Genomic DNA, 19,401 nt, shown 5'->3' with positions numbered 1-19,401 from the left:
CCAACCTCTTATTTGACTCCTTGAGCTAAAAGAGGAAGACCCACGAAGCCAGTTTTTATACTTCGTCTCTGAAAGCTCTAACACCTTGGACCTGAGCTTTCCTGTGTCCTTCATCCTTATCTGAACTCCTCTTCCCCTTTTTGAAGATGGATCTGGGAGAAGCCTGATGTCAGATTAGGCAGGATGTTGAACCAAATGGCGATAGGTGTTGAACCTGTTTCCCTCTCCTTCCCGCCGCCCCCTGAGGTTTTTTTTTTTTAATAGAAATTGGTTTTCACTGAAGCTTCAGGCAATTTCAGTGCCTTAAATATTCTTTCTTGACATAATGTTTTTAGAAGGCTGAGTGTCAGGAAGGCCCATTTTTAATTTATCAATGGCACCCTTAGTCTTAATATGCTGAAGCACACTTTACTTTTGAGGGCAGAATTAATCTTTTATCAGATGTACCATGGATGCTGTTGGTTTGATTATTTTAGGAAAACGTTCTTGTGTTGTTTCAGAATTAATGCTACCCACATAACTTTATTTTCCAATATCTGCTCAGAATAGATAAGGGAGATACAAAGTAAGAGTCACCCATATTAAAGTTAATGCGAAGCAGGCGTAAGTCACTGCTGCTTGAAAAACTGACGGTGGTGTTTAACTTGTTGATTTCATCTTGACCGTGAGGAAAGTGAATCTGAAATTAACCCTATCATAGAGACTATCTGGACCTTCTTTCATATGCTTCAGCTTGTAGAACAGTGGAGAAAATGTTAGCACAATTATAGGAAGATAATTTTATATATGGAAAGCTTTTGGAGGCTGGAGGAGACAAAAAAGGAATTTCAGTCTGCCCTTTGTTTAAAGCAGGGCCATGCAGAAATGCCAGAAGCTGTCAGTGTAACTTCTTGGCAGCTCTGGGGCCTCAAGTTTTCACATCCCTAAGAGTCACTTAGGGGCTTGTTAAAAATACAGATTCTTGGGTTACACCTCTTTTGACTCTGAGGTTTTAATAAATTCCTCAGGGGATTCTAATATGTATCACATTAGTTAGGGTTCTTCAAAGAGTCAGAATTAGTATGACGTCTGTGTGTGTGTGTGTGTGTGTGTGTGTGTGTGTGTGTGTGTGTGTAAAGGAGATTATTGTAAGGAATTGGTTCCTGTAACTCTGGAGGCTGATAAATCCCCAAATCGGCGATCTGGAGACCAAGGAGAGCAGATGGCGTAGTTCTAGGCAGAGTCTGAATGCATAGGAACCAGGAGAGCTGATGATGTGAGTTCCAGTCCAAAGTTGAGTCTAAAGGTGGGAAACCGGTGTCTGAATGTGAAGGTAGGCAGAGAACGAGAGAAGGAGGGAGAGAGAGGGGGAGAGGGCAGATCCTCCTTTACTCCCCTTTCTGTTCCATTCCTCCAGCGGACTGGATGTGACTGAGGTTGAGTGGTCACCTCGGGGAGGCAATCTGCTTTATTCAGTCTGCTGTTTCGAATGTTAATCTCACCCAGAAACCTTCACGAACACATCCAGAATAATGTTTAATCAAATATTTGGGCATCTCATGGTGTAGTCAACATGACACATAAATTTAACCATCCTACCCTCCAAATCTGAGAAGTTTGAAGCAGTGAGGGGCAAAACCAGATTTCTTAGAAGAAACACTTGTAGGGAGAAGCCTTATAAAGAGACTGTTGTTGCCCTTTAGGAGACAGTTGTACAATCTCAGTTATCAAATACGTCAGGGCTGAGCAAGCCATAGTGACAGAAAGCTGCCCGGACTTGGGGGCAGGGGTTGGACCTGGGGGACGGCTGCTGCTGGGCATGGGGCTTCTTTTTGGGGTGAGAAGCATGTTCTGGAGTTAGATGTTGGCGATGGTGGCACGGCTTGGGAATCTGCTAAAAACCACTGGACTGCTCCGTTTGAAATGGTGAATTCCATAGCACGTGGAGTAAATGTCAGAATGCATGCATGTCTCTTGAGGGAGGCATGAAGAAGTGGAGGTGGATAGTGTTGACGTCTCTGAGACGTGAAGACGTAAACAAACATGGGCTGACAGAGGGAATGTGGTGTTGAGGGTGGATTTAAAAAGTGCAGGACATCTTGGGACATGCCTGTGGATTCAGACAGTCCACTGGAAAAGGAAACGTTGATGCCGCAAGGTGAGGCCGGGGGAGTCTGCAGTGGCGAAATCCTGCGGTGCCGTCCTGACTCTCTCTCCTCCCCACTCTCCCCAGGTGACGGACCAGTCGGTGAAGGCGTTCGCTGAGCACTGTCCTGAGCTGCAGTGCGTGGGCTTCATGGGTTGTTCGGTTACTTCTAAAGGAGTCATTCATCTAACCAAGGTAGGTTCCACGGCTACGTCTCCTCGGTGTTTCCCAGCATCATTCGTACCAACGCCCTCGCAATGCTCCACATGCTTGAATGAGGACTGGTCAGACCAGTATAGAGCTGTAAGTAGTGTTCGGTAAAATTAAAATCAGTTTAAGTCAACAATACAAAATCTATCCTTTCTGAAATGGGACATTCATTTGAACAAGAAGCTTGCTTTTTGGCTTTTTTCATTTGCTAATAACTGTGAATGTATACAGTAAAGAAACTGATATATATGACAAGAATTGTTTCGATTTTAATGTCATGTAGTGTGTTAGAAGATACTTTAATGAAAGTTTTCACTGCTCACGTATCATTAGATCTTCTGAGTATTTGGCTTTTAAGAAGTAAATATGGTCAGTTCATATGATTAAGCTGAACATATATGGTGAAAAGAGAAGTAAATGTATGCCAAAAATTAATTTCACAGTTTACTTACATACCAAATATATGAAATCTCATATTTTAGCAATAATGAAAACATCAGTTCCTTTGTAATCTCTCACTTGTCATGCATCATCTGTGCTGTTTTTCAGAGTTCTATAATAATTATGAACTAATTCTTACATACATGTTTTAGAAGACTGGTTACTATAAAATTTACTTGTGTCTTATTCAAAATTTGTCATGTCTCTTCAAGCTTACAGTTTAGGGAAAAGAGTTTACAGTTTCTTCTCTCCTAGTGAAAGTGAAAGTCGCTCAGTCGTGTCCAGCTCTTTGAGACCCTATGGACTATACAGTCCATGGAATTCTCCAGGCCAGAACACTGGAGTGGGTAGCCTTTCCCTCCTCCAGGAGATCTTCCCAACCCAGGGATCAAACCCAAGTCTCCCGCCTTGCAGGCAGATTCTTTACCAGTTGAGCCACCAGGGAAGCCCAAGAGTATTGGAGTGGGTGGCCTATCCCTTCTCCAGGGGATCTGCCTGACCCAGGAATCGAACTGGGGTCTCCTGCACTGCAGGCGGATTCTTTACCAACTGAGCTACCAGGGAAGCCCTCTTTCCTCCTAGGAAAAGAGCAGATGTTTATAAATTACCTAGGACTGTGGCAATAAGGCCCAGAGGGTAGGAACCCAGGCTCTGTTGTCAGCTTGGGTTTGAATCTTGGCTCTGCCATTAATCAGCTGAGTGAACAAATTATTTTTCAGGGAATTAATTGAAGTAGTTCCTCAGTATCAGGACCATGGTAAGTGCTAGGTAAACTTTAGCTACTGTTATTAAAATTAGTGGTGGTTCAGATGGTAAAGAATGTGCCTACATTGCAGGAGACCCAGGTTTGATCCCTGGGCTGGGAAGATCCCCTGGAGTAGGGAATGGCAACCCACTCCAGTGTTCTTCCCTGGAGAATTTCATGGACACAGGAGCCTGGCAGACTACAGTCCATGGGGTCGCACAGAGGTGAAGACAACTGAGCGACCAGCGCTTTCACTCTCCCTGAAAGAATCGGTGCTTGCGCGCGTGCTCAGCTGTCTGAGTGTGTGCTGCCTGGTGTGCTGCAGCCCGCCAGGCTCCCCGGCCCAGGGCCTCTCCAGGCAAGAATACTGGAGTGGCTAGCTGTTCTCTTCTCCAGGGGATCTTCCCGACCCAGGGATCGAACCTGTGTGTCTCCTGTGTGTCCTGCACCGGTCAGCAAATTATTTACCACTGTGCCACCTGGGAAGCCCAAAGAAGTGCTACCATAGCTAAATTGCTAGAAGTTTGGAGCAAACTTGGAGGAAAAAAAATCACATCACTGTTTTATTCTAGTATATTTGAGACAGTGCCTGTGATTATTCTGCGTCTTCCATGACTGATGGGCTTTAATTATATTTTGAGGATTAGAACCTAAAGCTAGCAGAGCGCACAGGCACGTTATTCTCTATTACTGCTTTACCAGCACATCTTCGTGTAACCAAGACCATATGCAACCATGATTTTTTACTCCTCTTCTATAACCTTGGCCTGAACATTTTCGTAGATGAATGTTTTTCCCGTCACATCATATACTGCTGTTTATAGTGCAGAGTAGAAATGCCTTTGGATGAACAGATTGTGCACAACAAGTGTTATAATGACCATATGTGGGCTTTTTACGATCACTTGAAATTGTACTCATTAAAGACAAAACAAGACTTATTAGATCAGTAAGTGCTTCCCTGAACATTCTGAGATGGCCAGAAATTATGGTACACTGGTGCTTAAAAGATCAGAATTATTCTCTGTGACAAAGTAGCAGCGACAGCAAATGTCAGCTTTGGAAGGCTTGATTTGCTGCGAAGATTATTCTGAAGATTGTCTACCAGGATTGGGGGTTTGGCCTGTCAGCACTCGGAATCTACTGGATTCACATCAAAGCCAATCCGCAGTGGGTTAGGTTCATCCCTGTGCTCAGCACAGTGTTTTGGTGAGAAGACCCGTCTGTGGCATGATACTGCTTAGTTTCATGGATTCAGGTGAAGGCAAGATAGCCTTTTAAACGTACATTACTCTGGCTAAGCTAGTTTAGTTGTTTCAGCTTTTGAAAACCAAAGGTAGACCTCAAAATAAAGCTTTTTGTTAAACTGTGTTCTGACAGTGTTTTTATACTAAGACATTATACAAATGTAATTTACATTCACACAATGTTTGTAAATATATAAATGTTCCTAGAAAGTTGTGTTACCCTTATGGTCCTCATGGTGGATAGTTTTCAATACTTTTTTCTCAATATTTTATGTAATTTTTAAATAAATGATTAGAGGATGTGAAATACAGAGTGTTATCAGTATAAATATATTTAATTTAATATGATTGAGAAAATCTCTCCAACTTCCTACTTTGCAGTCTATGACTCTTGAATTTGCTAATAGAGGCAAATGCATGAAATCTCTGTGCTTTGGTTTCTTCCTGTGAAGAGATGTGTCTGTAATAGAGGATCTATCTCTAGAGTTTCTCACAGCCAGACAAATCTCTGACTTTAAGAGTCATTGGCCTGGAAGGGACTGTGAGTGGCTGCCCTTGAATGCAAGGAATGTCAAGTCCTTACTAAATTAGAAGGGAAAATTGGGGATTTGTGACATCTTAGATTGTTAAATCAAGGGCAAGAAGACAGAAGATTGGGAACAAGATAAAGAATATTGATATTCCATTATCGTGGTCTCATGGACTTAATTTTACTTTGATGTTCTCCGTCTTGTCTGAACTCTATTGATGACGCACCCTTAGTCTTCAGATACATTCTGTTAATATAAGCAATAATGGAGTAAGAGGCCTTCCTTCTAAGCTATGCAAATGAGAGTCCAGAAATAGCTGACAGCGAACACACACAGGTTGAGAAGGTAAAGTCAGCTTTCCTGGAGTGGGTTCGGAAGCAGGGACGAGACTTCTGAGGTCTCTGTTTTGCCTCCGAAGTTGAGAACGTTAATGACGTGCAGTGTCCGGCAGAATTGTGTCTCCTCCAACCCAGGACTTCTCTCAGGTGTGGAAGCGTTTCCAGCTCATAGCACAGGGAAGGGTAGCCCAGGCAAAGCCTAGCAGGCGACCTGGGTAAACACAGAACAGAAGTCCAGGGAGACCGGGGCGGCCAGACGGAGAGAGCTGCGTAGAAAACCCTGGAGATGAGTGTATGTTCTCCCGTGCTTATCTGGTCCTAATAACCCACGAGTAAAGAAATCCCAAGAGAAACAAGGAAGCAGTAATATTTTGAACTGAAGGAGAACAAAGACACAACACACCAGATTTAGTGGGATGCTGCTAAAGTACTCCAAACACCTACATACGAAGAAAGGAAAGGTCTCAGGTTAACGGCCTTAGCTTCTGCCTTATGAAACTTGCAAAGAGAAGAGTAAATTAAACTCAAAGTAAGCAGAGTGAAGGAAATAATAAACATCACAGTGGATATTAGTGAAATGGAAAACAAAAAGAAATATTAATGAAAGTGCAAAGCTGGTTCTTTGATACACTAGATAAATCTGTAACAGAGGGAAGGAGAAATTGCCAGTGCCGTGACTCAAGAGGAGCAGCGTAACTGCAGAGTCTCCAGATGTTAAAAGGGTAACGGGACCATCATGAGCACCCTTACGTCTCTGTATTCAACAAGTTAGATGAAATGGAAAATTTATTTGAATGTCGTGAATTTCCGAAGCTCGCTCAAGAAGAAATACTCAGTAGATAACCTGGATACCTCTGTTCGTTAAAGAAATTACTTTTGTTGTTAAAAACCTTCCCTCAGTCATACTCCCTGCCCAGAGTGCTTCACTGGTGAATTCTACCAAATATTTGTTATATTTCAAAACTTTTTCGGACCTCCCTGATGGCTCAGATGGTGAAGAATCTGCCTGCAACCCAAGAGACCCAGGTTTGATCCCTGGGTTGGGAAGATCCCCTGGAGAAGGGAATGACTACCCACTCCAGTATTTTTGCCTTGGAGAATCCCATGGACAGAGGAGCGAGATACATACTTGAGTTATTTACTATTGGAATGATATAGGATTAGGGGTTTGTATCAAAATACCATAGAGCAGATGAAAAAATAGAAAAGTGGATAGGCCAATAAAGGAAACAAAAATGGCAAAATATAGATAATTGAGGAGGGTTATAGGACAAGAGGGTTCATTATGTTGTTCTCATTACTTTTGTTTATCCTTGAAAATTTCCGTAATAATGAAGCTTTTAAGAGGTTAAAATTGATATTAATATACCATGATAAATCATGTTATTCAATCACATACTTTTTAAGAACTCACAGGAACATGGAAGTAGCTCAGGATAATAACGAATACTCAAGTGCATTATATATAAGTTTGAAATCATTTGAACAGATAAGCTAGTGGAGTCTGAAATATCAAAGTAGCATGTTATATAGTACATGTAGTTGTAGTTGGTGTGCAAACTTGAGGTCTGCTCTGAGTTCATGAGTTTCATGCCACTGATCCATTGTGAATTGACTCCAGTCAGTTTGCATAATCTCAACCAATAGTCAGGAAGATGCTATTTTATTCATAAATGACTAAATACTCATTTAATGACTAGTCAATAAATGTTAAAAAGATGAAGAATTTTTGAGAAAACTTCATTTTTGTTATATGCTATATAAAATTTATATTTGTCATACCTTAGGGGTAGATGTTTTTCCTTTTTAGATTGTTGATATGTTTTAAAGTTGTTAATTAATTAGATATTAATTCTGATACTGTGCATGCATGCTAAATCACATCAGTCATGTCCGACTCTTTGCGACCCTATGGACTGTAGCCCTCCAGGCTCCTCTGTCCACGGGATTCTCCAGGCAAGAATACAGGGGTGGGTTGCCGTACCCTCCTCCAGCGAATCTTCCTGACCCAGGGATTAACCTGTGTCTCTTATGTCTCCTGCATGGGCAAGGGGATTCTTCACCACTAGCACCACCTGGGAAGCTATCTTAGATATTATTGTTGTTTCAGTTGTCAGTTTCTAAGCTTGAACTGAATTCTTGGGATATGTCAGATATGGGTATGTTTGTTTTTAAGGAGAGGTGTTTTTTGGAAGGTAACAGCTAAAAAAATTCAGATATTTTCTTGGACCATATCATATTTAAAGAACTTTTTGTAAAACACATATTTTAAAAGTGCTTATGGCTGAAAATATGAAATGTTTTCTAAAGAAAAACAAAATTGATTTTTTTTCAGTCAATTTAACATAAGTAAGTGAAAGAATGTTCATCCATGCAGCTAACTCAATTCTCGTCTTCTTTTTCATGTTTATTCAGAGACTAGAAATGAAAGATGAACTTTCTTGCCTTCTAAATTTCAAAACAACTGATCAGTTTAGAATGTCTTATTCTAAAGATAGAACATATTGTTTTTCTGCTTTTGGGGTGATATTGCTGTTAAGTTATAGATTCTCATTTTGTTTGTTTCTGATTAATTTATAGGAACTTGAGTGGTAGTTTGAAACGTGGAAATTGTGTTCTTGAATTCATTCAGCTCTGAAATATTCCCCTTTGAGTAGACAAGTGACGACTCTGAAGAGGTGTTTGTAGGATGCTGTTGGTTCTTTTCAGCTTTTTGAGAGTTAAGAGTTGAGCTAGAAACTAAGTTTTGAGAATTTAGATAATGATTCTCTAGGCCTGGTGTGATCCATTAATAGATTTTTTTTCTTAGAAGTTTACAAGGGACAGCAGGCCACTTATTGCTGTCATCAAAGCTAATGGTATAACTGCTGATCCTAAGACTTTGGCATTTCACCTCATCTCTTAGCCTCAGTTTTCTCATCTGTAAAATGAGGATAATAATAGCATCTACCTATCTCTTGGGCTGTAGAGGAAGAGTATTTGGTACATAGTAAAGCAGCATTTGAAACATAAATATAAATAAGTAATTATAAAAATGTTCATTATTACATACAAAATCTCCTTATAACTCTTTAGTCCTAATCCACTCATGTTCTTTCATAAAAATAAAAATGTAAAATGATTTTCATGAAAATAAATCTCAGTTAAAAGCTTTATGACCTTCATTCTACCTGAGTGCCAATTCAGAATATTGAGATGAATAACTGTCTGCTCTTCATGAGTTTGTTTTCTCCCCTTTAACCCACTGAACAACTAAAATAATATTTTAAATCATCAAAAAATTCCTACCATAGCAATGCACTGAATCAGAGGCATTTAGTGTTGTACCTCATTAAATTTTGTTTTATTGAAATAGAGTGGGTTCACATTGTTGTGTTGATTTCCGCCACACTGCAGAGTGACTCGGTTGCACATCCACGTGCATTCTGCTCAAGCAACACTCTTGTGCACTGCGGTGCATCACAGCGCGGTGGGCGCCGTTCCCCGTGCTGTGCGGCGGGGCCGCGTTGCTGGTCCGCGTTGCTGGTCCGCCCTGCGTGTGGTGTTTGCGTCTCAGATGTCACACTCCCAGTCCACCCCCCACCCCCCACCCCCTGTTGTGTGTCTGAGATTCTCTTTCTTTTTCATAAAAGCTCATGTGTGTCGTATTTTAGATTCCACATATAAGTGATGTCGATGACATTTGTCTTTATTTCTGACTTACTTCACTTGGTGTGATAATCTTTAGTTACATCCATGTTGTTGCAGTGGCGTCATTTCACTCTTTTTAAATAATATTCCATTGTGTGTGTGTGTGTTACATACCTACGTGTGTATATATGGGGCTTCCCCCGGGGCTCAGTGGTGACAAATCCACCCGCACTGCAGGAGACACAGGAGATGCGGGTTTGATCCCTGGGCCGGGAAGATCCCCGGAGGAGGGCATGGCAGCCCACTCCAGTATTCTCGCGGGAGCATCCCCCGAACACGGGAGCTTGACGGGGTGCAGTCCAGGGAGTCGCGCAGAGCCGGGCGTGCCTGAAGGGACTGAGCATGCGCGCACGTATACGCGTATGCTGCCCCTTCTCTGTCCGTTTGTCACTGAACATTTTGGTTGTTTCTCTGTCTTGGTTATTGTAAATAGTGTTGCTGTGAACATCGGGATACGTCTATCATTTTGAATTATATTGTTCTCCGGATATAGGCCCAGGAGGGGGATTGTTGGGTCACGTGGCAGCTTCACTTTTTTGTTTTTAAGGAGCCTCTGTAATGCTTTCCGAGCGGTTGCGCTAATGTACATTCCCACCAGCAGCAGAGGGGGGGCCTCTTCTCTGCGCCCTCTGCCGCATTTGTTATTTGTAGACTTCTTAATGATGGCCATTCTGACTGGCCTAAGGTATGTTATACCTTACTGTTATTACACAAACGAGTGACTTTGATTTTTATTTTTCAAATTAGTGTAGGCAGTGCCTACATAAGCGGTAGCATCTTACCACCTTTACTCTTTTCATTCTACTAAGGCAGTAATGTGCGTTCCGTGAGGCTACTCTTTGTGCTTCATGGCCCTATCACCCTTGCTCTAGTTACAGTGCCTAGTTGTGCTTCCCTTTCATCCCAGCAGCTGCCATGGCAGCAGGTATCAGTGTTTCGCTGGTAAAGTGAACGAATTCGTCTTTCAAATGACTCAGTTTGTGGAAGTCCTAACAAGTAAAATGAACAGATAAATTTCTTTGTTGTATCTATCCTTTGATAAAATGCTTTCTTCAGGCTTTAATGTAAATATATAAATATTAAATGAGGAACGTTGGCTATCTTTCTTGAACGGACCTTTCTTGGATCTTGGCTTTACACTTTATGTGTCATTTTACCTTGCTTATGTTAGCCTCAGTTCGTTCACTCCTTGTGTTTTTATCACACACTTGTTTATAAATACAGAGTACTTCTGTAAGCAAGGATTTCAACTTTATTTATCTGGTCTCTAACACATGAGGTCAGTCTTTATCCAAGAGAGAGATTAGGAGATACTGCTCTCATGTTCTTTTTGACTTTCAGATTCATTCACACTGTGCAGTAACAGGGATTTTATTTAAGGATCAGTGTGAGTCTGCTTCATTCAGTCTTGTGGTTTACATATAAATACATAGCAGTGTCAGGCACAGATGGGGTCATGTCTCTAAGTCAACAGAACAGACTCCCTGAATTAGAGAATGCGATCTGGGGCTTGATAAGAATAATTTGTAATGAAACTTAAATGAGGAAATATACCACTGAGGGAAGGAAAGTGAGTGGATCTCATTTATTAATTAATTTTTATTGAAGTATAGTTAATTTACAATGTTGAGTTAGTCTCAGTTATACAGCAAAATGATTCATTTATCATTTATTAATTTAAAATAAACATTTATTGAAAATTACAGTTAGAGTCTGGTTAATTTAAAAACATATTCAATTGATTAAAACATTGACAGTTATATTCACTTAATAGTTTTGAATTCCTCAGACTCACACCAGTCAATCCTAAGGGAAATCAGCCATGACTACTCATTGGGAGGACTGATGCTGAAGCTGAAGCTCCAGTACTTTGGCCACTTGATGCGAAGAGCAACTCACTGGCAAAGACCCTGATGCTGGGAAAGATTGAAGGCAAAAGCAGAAGGGGACGACAGAGGATGACATGGTTAGATGGCATCACTGACTCAATGCACATAATTTTGAGCAAACCCCAGGAGGTAGTGAAGTACAGGGAAGCCTGGTGTGCTGCAGTCCCTGGGGTCGCAAAGAGCTGGACACAAATTAGCGACTGAAAAAAAAAGTTTTTGAACATTTATAAAATATTTACTGGTGTTTTATTGTCAACTGATTCAGCTATCTTATTTAAACAATGTTTCCACTGCACCTGGGCAGCTCCTGTTAGCCACAGGGAAGTCCCTACATATGTGCAATATTATATATTCACTTACACACAAATGCACGCTGTGTCAATCATTAATCATAGAGAATCCAGATAATCATGTTTTTCTTTACAATTTTGTTTAACATTGTGCAGTGTTAATAATGATGGCCTAAGGGTCTCCTGGATGCTGAGGGAAAGATAAATTATGTTGCATCTTTATTGAAGTCACCGTCTTTGAAAACAGGGAATTCATTTCCATGGTAACTCACTATTAGTCAAACATAGAAGGTGTGTGTTCAAAAATTTTAGCTTGGAACCGCAATATTTATTTGGGCCTACATACTATTACTCGTTATTTCCCATAATAATTTTTGGAATAGAGTTTGTTTGCGAGCTTTCTCTTCTCCGGGCACACTGGCCCAGCAAGAGAGTCCAGTAGCGTCCATTGACTAAAGGCAATTGAGCTCCTCATATGTTTGCTCTCCAGCCCAGAGGTATCACAGGTAGTTACACAAAAGCTGTTGATCACAGTGTATTTGCAAAACCGTCAGGAGCATCGCCGCTTCCCCACTGTAGACTTCCTTACAATTGATTGTCTCCCAGTGGGATGATAGGCTATCCACATTTTTCTCCACGAAAAAAGCTGCCCACTGGAGCTTTCTCTGTTATATTCACTAGTGGAAATGCTTGGTTATTATGTTCGATCAGAGGTACTTTTCGACATGCAATTGGCTATCAATCTTGGATCTTTAAAAACGAAACAATACCCCTGTGCCTGAGGAAGCCGCCAGCAGCTCCAGATACTTTTCCGCTTTCATCTGGCTCAGAGGAGAAAACAAAGTCTCTGAGCACCCTGGGTTTCCCAGGCGAGGTGTGGGGCATACTCTGGGAGTTCCTCCTTCTTCTGGGCTGTCACCATGAGCTCCTGTTAGACTGTTTCTTTTCGTTTGGAAGCTGGCCCGCCCTTCTCCTTTCTCTCCTGCTTCGAGCCAGTCCCAGGTCTGTTTGCCCTCCTATCCTCTCTTCTCTCTGAGCGTCCTCTTCTGTGTCACAGGGGACTTTTCTCTGCAGGCTGCATCTAGCGGGAGGCAGGAGGGCCGAGGGAGGGAGTCCCTCCGGTGTTTCTTTGCCTCCTTCTCTGTCTCAGGTTGCGTTTCTGGGTACAGGCTTCCTCTCTCCGTGATCCCAGCCCTGGACAGCCCTCCTGCAGCCCCAGCGTGCAGTGGGAGACCAGGCACCTGGTTTTCATGAACACTGAGGCTTCTTTCTTGTCTCTCTAGCTTTGGGGTGCTCGTGGCCTCCTGCTGTTGGAAAATCTATGGCTTACATTAGCCTCTCTTCTCAGCTTCTACTTCATCAGGATAGCCTTTTTTTTTTTAAATGAAATTCCCTTCATGTAATTGAATAAATGCTTATAGGGATTTGTTTTCCTAGTAAGATACTAGAACGTATTTCTGTTTGCATCATTCAGGATTTCTTACATGAGACCACATCTAAGAGAATAGAACTGATATTTATCTCCCCTCTAAGAACCTTGTAACAATATGATCAAAGCACAAAGCAGAGAATTGCACACTATATAACATTTAAATTAGACTTGACCTTTCCTTACACTGGAGCTTCCCTCATAGCTCAGTTGGTAAAGAATCCACCTGCAATGCAGGAGACCCTGGTTCAATTCCTGGGTCAGGAATATCCTCTGGAGAAGGGATAGGCTACCCACTCCAGTATTCTTGGGCTTCCCAGGTGGCTCAGCTGGTAAAGAATCACCCTGCAATGTGGAGACCTGGGTTTGATCCCTGGGTTGGGAAGATCCCCTGGAGGAGGGAAAGGCTACCCACTCCAGTATTCTGGCCTGGAGAATCCCATGGACAGTCCATGGGGTTGCAAAGAGTCGGACACGACTGAGCGACTTTCACTTTCATTCCCTGGACTATCTCTAGCCATACTCTTGTCTTGGATCTAGATAAGCTAAAACCCGATAGATAGAAACAATTAGGTGTGTGACAGATAGGAATAATGAAGCTGCAGCTCTTGGTGATTCCCAAGAGTAGGATGGAGGGCCAGATGCTTAATTATAAAAAGATAGTCTTTATACATGCTCCTTTCGCTTTGTGTGCATGCTCAGGCATGTCTGACTCTCTGTGGCCCCATGGACTGAAGCCCGCCAGGCTCCTCTATCCATGGGATTCTCCAGGCAGGATACTGGAGTGGGCTGCCATTCTCCTCTCCAGGGGATCTTCCCAACCCGGGGATTGACCCAGGTCTCCTGCATTGGCAGGCACATTCTTTACCACTGAGCTACCTGGGAAGCCTATGTTCCTGGAAAGGGTAAAATTTAAGTGTTTCTCAGTGCTGTAACATGTGCTAATTCACAGAGGCAAAGGTAAAGAGAAATATGTTACTAAGTTAATTGTTGTGAACTAGTTATTTGAGTTATTTTTAGTTACCAGTTAATTAAAGTTATATATTGGATGGTTTTGACTGACAATTAAAAATAACCTATTACCATATCAGTTGTTGTCATTTAGTTGCTCAGTTGTGTCCGACTCTTTGAGACTCCATGGACTGCAGCACGCCAGGCCTCACTGTCCATCACCAACTCCCGGAGTTTACTCAGACTCCTGTACATCAAGTCAGTGATGCCATCTAATCATCTCATCCTCTGTCATCCCCTTCTCCTCCTGCCCTCAGTCTTTCCCAGCATCAGGGTCTTTTCAGTAGAGTCAACTCTTCACATCAGGTGGCCAAAGTATTGGAACTTCAGCTTCAGCATCAGTCCTTCCAATGAATATACCAAATCAGTACTTCTGTTTATTTTTTAATTTTTAGATCTTGGTCATGCTTTTTGTTGATGTAAGAAAGTGTAAGTGACCCAAATTGTATAATATTGAACTAAATCATAAATTTTGAAGTTTAAAGTTAGTGGTTTAAAATTTCATCTCAATTACCTTTTCAACTCAAAGATGGAAGAAAGTGGTTGAAAGAAGAGAATTAGTTCTTTGTATCAGAAGGTAGTGCTTTAATATATAAATCAAACTTAATAATTTCTGTGCTTCATGTTTGAAAAATTTGCATTATCTAATAATAGTTTCATGTTCTGTGTGATCTAATATCAAGGAAAACCTTGTAAAGGCCTTCTTTCTGAGTGCCATTTCTTATTGTTAACTGATATACTGGGCTTCCCTGGTGGCTCAGCTGGTAAAGAATCCGCCTGCCATGCGGGAGACCTGAGTTCGATCCCTGCGTTGGGAAGATCCCCTGGAGAAGGGAAAGGCTCCCCCCTCCAGTGCTCTGGCCTGGAGAATCCCGTGGACTCTATAGTCCACGGGGTCGCAAAGAGTTGCACGCGACTGAGCGACTTTCACCTTCACGGTACTGCCCATAGCATAGTTGTTAACCTAGAATTTTACATCATTCACTTCTGCCTCTTAACACTGAGTGTGACTTGTCCATTCCAGATGTAATACATGTAAACCAATGCTGTTGCTTCTTATAACTTTTTTTTTTAGGACAAAGGTAAAACTAAGTACAACAAATGGGACCTGAGTCCATGTTTGTAGAGTTCCTGACTCGGATTTTGAGTGTGAATCCTTACATGCTCTTTAGAAAGTTGCAGTTTTCTAAGATTTTCCTTAGAGAGTGTCTATTCTTTTCTTATTATTTTGGCATTTAGATGATACCATGAATAATGAAATCAAGTACAATGCCAGAAGTGAAGATTGTGGAAGAAATAGTATTTTTCCTACGTGCATCCTGATATTTTTCTTTCTTACTTAGTAGGGGTGATCTGATTGGTTCATTTTTCGATTGTTATATCAGCCTGGTTTTCCCTCTGAAAGGGGTGTCTGAGGCTTTATTGGGGACTCGGCAGGAGAGGGGGGAGGGGAGGAGTCAGGTGCACATCTGGGGATGTTTCTCCTCACACAGATGCTGAGGAATGCCTGGGTTAGCTGTGCCCCCCAAGGACGCAGGGGGCCCCAGACCCTGGGTGAGCCCCAGAGGAGAGCTGTAGGTGCCTACTGACGGAGCCAGACGCTCTTCCTGCATGTGTTAGGAAATCTGTTGCCGGTTTATGGAGGCGGGAAAACGAGCAGTGGCCCGGTGGGTGGCTGCTGTCCCGGGTGCCCGGGTGCTCTGAACAGTACTCGGTCACAGAATGGAAGAACTAGAGCCTGAATTAAGTTTCGGGCACTCTTCACTCTGAACTTTGCTTTATTATGAGGCTCAGAGATGACAGTGTAAGCCCAAGAGATTTTCCATGTGACCATGAATATTCTAAACCAGGACGAAAGAAATCAGTTACATATCCTGAGTCAGAAAGAAAGAAATAAAAGGTATTTCCTTTTAGAGAGTAGGTGCACCATTTCTGTAACTTTTTTTTTGGATCCCAGGAAATGGCAGTATATGCCAGAGTATTATTTTTTAACTAAAAATTGTTATTGTCATTTCTTTGCTTTACAGTTTCACACATTTAACAATAAAGAATGGAATAATTTGATTTTTTGGCCTTCATAGTGTAATATCAGGAAGTCAGTGTACAGGTCACTTGGCATAGATACGATAAACTTTTGTCCTAGGCTAATGACATTTCGATGACTACTTTTAAAAATAAGAATGTAAAACTTTTATTTGGAATATATTTCCAAAACCCTTGGCACATTGAAGTAGTATGATACATGGTTGCAAGCGATTGAAATGGGTTCAAAATCCCATGAATTGTCTTCTTTAAAAAAAAAAAAATCTGTGAACTTCGTGTAAGAAAATGAAAGAGAAGCGCACAACCAGCCCATCAGATGAAGCAATCTCCCCTTGCTTGTTTCCTGTTTGATTTAAGTTACCCTTAATTTATTTAAGCTTTGCTTTTTTTTCTTATTTAAGTGAAGCAGTATGAATATTTTATTTTTTAATTGAGGAGAAATTTTGTTTCCTAGCACCTGCAGACTGAAAAACCTGACAAGGCTTCTTAGTTCTGCTAACTTCAAGTGCTGTTTGTAGTTTGTTATGAGCTCTAGAAATCTTCTATGGAGAAAAGAAAGGGATTTGGTGGAAAGAAAAGTCCTCGGGAAAGAGTCAATTAGAGAGTGTGCTGCCTGCCAGACTGGAAGAGGAGGAGCCGATCCGTTCTGAGTCTGTTCGGAGAAGCAGGGATGCAATTAACAAACGCACGTCTCTGCAGCAGTGATTAGAATTTTGGGTGAACTACTCAAAATTCCTGCCATACATATCAAAACTCTGTCAAATTACAGAGACTTCTTAAATGTTCTTCATTTTAAGAACAAATATGGAAAGAGATGATGCTTCCTGTTCTAAGATAACCTTTGATTGTGTGGAATGAGATTTTTTTTTTTTTAATGTAATGCTTACATATTAGTGAACTTTCTGTTCAGATATATCACTTTTAGAAACATGTAGCTTCAGAGCTGCAGATCCTGCGTTTGATACAGTTACAAGAACAGAATCCTGGTTTAGGGAAACCTGAACCCTTGAAGTTATTTTTAAAGTTTTGACCCCGATTTCAAGCTCATTCTGCAATAGAGACATTTGATGGTTTGGTTGGATGCACCTAGTTCTCTGTAAGGCCACTGCTGACTCAGAAGTGAGTAAGACATGGGCCCTGACCTGTATTAGCTTGCCTTTGACTCTAGTGCTTAATTAGGTTAAATTATAAAGCAGTGTGTGGTGGGAGAATGAGCCGCCTCGGTGGGTATACAAAGGGCAGAGTCTCTGACTCTGAATCCTGGGGGGTTTTACAGAGGGTGTGTCCTGGGGCTGTGAGCTTGAGTTGTGGTTTGATAGAAACTGAAGCCAGCCTGTAACTACTCCGGGAGACTTGGGACAATATGCTGCTAATGCTTTGTTTTTAGAATCATGCTAGCTTGCTATTATTTTTTTTTATTATTATTTTGGATATATATGCCCACACAGTAGTTTAATCAATTAATTAATATTTTTTTTACTCACTATAAATTGAACAGCTAGTATGTTTGTAGCTAGCCAACCTAATGAACTGAGCACATTGATATATAATGAAGACTTTTACATATTAAATTTAGAAGTGTAAATGCTGTCTGTGTGCTGATGAGCCTCACATCTGTTTGGCATCTCTCCTCGGATATTCAGGCATCTCAAAGGTAGCATTTTCAAAACCAAACTCTCTCCCTACCTTCCCCAAAGCATCTTAATTAATTGCAGTCATACCTTCCAGTTCCCCAAACCAAAAGCCTTGGCGTCATCTCTGATTCTTACTTTTTCTCTCATGCTCCATAACTCAGTTGTCAGAAAATTCTGTCGATTCTAATTTCAAATATATCCGGAATCTGGTCACTGTATGCCACCTCCGGGGGCTGTCACAGTGGTCCAGGTCCCTGCTACTGCCTGACTTCATTAATTCATTACAGCCTCTCTGCTCCTCTGCTCCTAGTCTAAGACTCACACAGGGGCTAGAACGAGGCATTTAAAATGTGAGTTAGATCATGTCACATACCTGCTTAAAACCCACCGAGTCCCCACACAGAGCAGAGCAGAAGCTGAACTTCATAACTTTGACCGGCAAGGCACCATACAGTCTTTCTTAGTCTAAGACTCACACAGGGGCTAGAACGATGCATTTAAAATGTAAGTTAGATCATGTCACATACCTGCTTAAAACGCAGAGCAGAAGGTGAACTTCGTAACTTCGGCACCGTACAGTCTTCCTGTCTTCGCTCCCTTGTTTGGGCGTGCCTCCAGTTAGTGTTCCTTCTGTTCACCCTGCTCCAGGAGCTCTGGCTCCTCACTAACGCTCTGACATCGTAGACCAGCTCCCATCGCAGAGCCTTTGCACTAGCTCTTGCCCCAGACATCAGGATGGTTTTGTTTGCTCCTTCACTTCCTTCAAACTTCTGCTCATGTATCTTTTCAGTGAGATAATTTTTGACTTTTTGTTTAAAATTACACTCCATCTTCCTCCCTTCCACTGGTCTCCATCTACCTTGCCTTAAAAAATTTTTTTTCTCTATGGTATATGCTTACCGCCTTTTAACATAGGATATAATTTGCTTACTTATTATTTCCACTGTCCCTTTCCAACTAATAATATAAGCGTGCTGTGTACAGGGATTTTTGTCTGATGTGTTCACTGCTGTATTTTTAGCATCTGGAATGTTTTCTGGTATATAATAGATGCCTAATAGTTACTGACTATATGAATGATATTTTCAGTGCTTTTTTTTGAGTGATTACAGAGGCTGAGCTTTATAAGTTATTTTTACACTTTCAGTGAAAGTGAAAGTGTTAGTCACTCAGTCGTGTCTGACTCTTTGCATCCCCATGGACTGTAGCCCACCAGGCTCCTCTCTCCTTGAAATTCTCTGGGCAAGAATACTGGAGTGGGTTGCCATTTCCTTCTCCAGGGGATCTTCCCAATCCAGGGATTGAACAGAGCTCTCCTGCATTGCAGGCAGACTCTTTACCCACTGAGCCACCAGGGAATACCCTTTCAGTAACTGAATTTAAATATGACTTGCTCTGCACTAGGGAAGTGGCTCTCTGTTCCGGATGGATCAACTGGGTATCTTTTTCAGAAGTAGTGGTGGTTATTAGTATCTTTTGAAAGTTTCCCCATATGATCCTAATGTGCACCAAGGTTGGAACCATGTGCTCACTAAAGTGTGAATTCACTATATGTGAATGAATGCTTGAGAGCGAACCATCACTGCTGTAGCAGAGATGCAGATTTGGATTGGCTCAGGCATTAAGATCAGATGTTTGCAGTGAGAGGTTGGTCATGAGTAGCACAGCCCCGGGGGGCTGATAGGAGAGGCGCTAGGGAGGGGCGAAGGGAAGGCGGACTAGATGGAGCAGACACGGGGCACACGCAGTAGCTGTAGCAGGAAGGAAAGTGGATTCCCC

At 41.8% G+C, this 19,401-nt stretch overlaps 1 protein-coding gene across 1 annotated transcript in view; it reads left to right on the top strand.

Moving 5' to 3' along the window:
* Window positions 1–19,401, top strand: part of FBXL17 (F-box and leucine rich repeat protein 17) — a 517,327-nt gene that overhangs the window by 150,995 nt on the left and 346,931 nt on the right. Inside the window, exon 5 of the mRNA XM_052642856.1 lies at window positions 2,213–2,320. Within this exon, the coding sequence (XP_052498816.1) occupies window positions 2,213–2,320 (108 nt within the window). The remainder of the gene's footprint in view (window positions 1–2,212; window positions 2,321–19,401) is intronic.

The sequence above is a fragment of the Budorcas taxicolor genome, chromosome 7, assembly GCF_023091745.1.
Source record: "Budorcas taxicolor isolate Tak-1 chromosome 7, Takin1.1, whole genome shotgun sequence".
NCBI classification, from domain to species: domain Eukaryota; kingdom Metazoa; phylum Chordata; class Mammalia; order Artiodactyla; family Bovidae; genus Budorcas; species Budorcas taxicolor.
The sequence above is the reverse complement of the archived record's forward strand: the minus strand, read 5'-3'. Positions and strand labels throughout refer to the sequence as shown.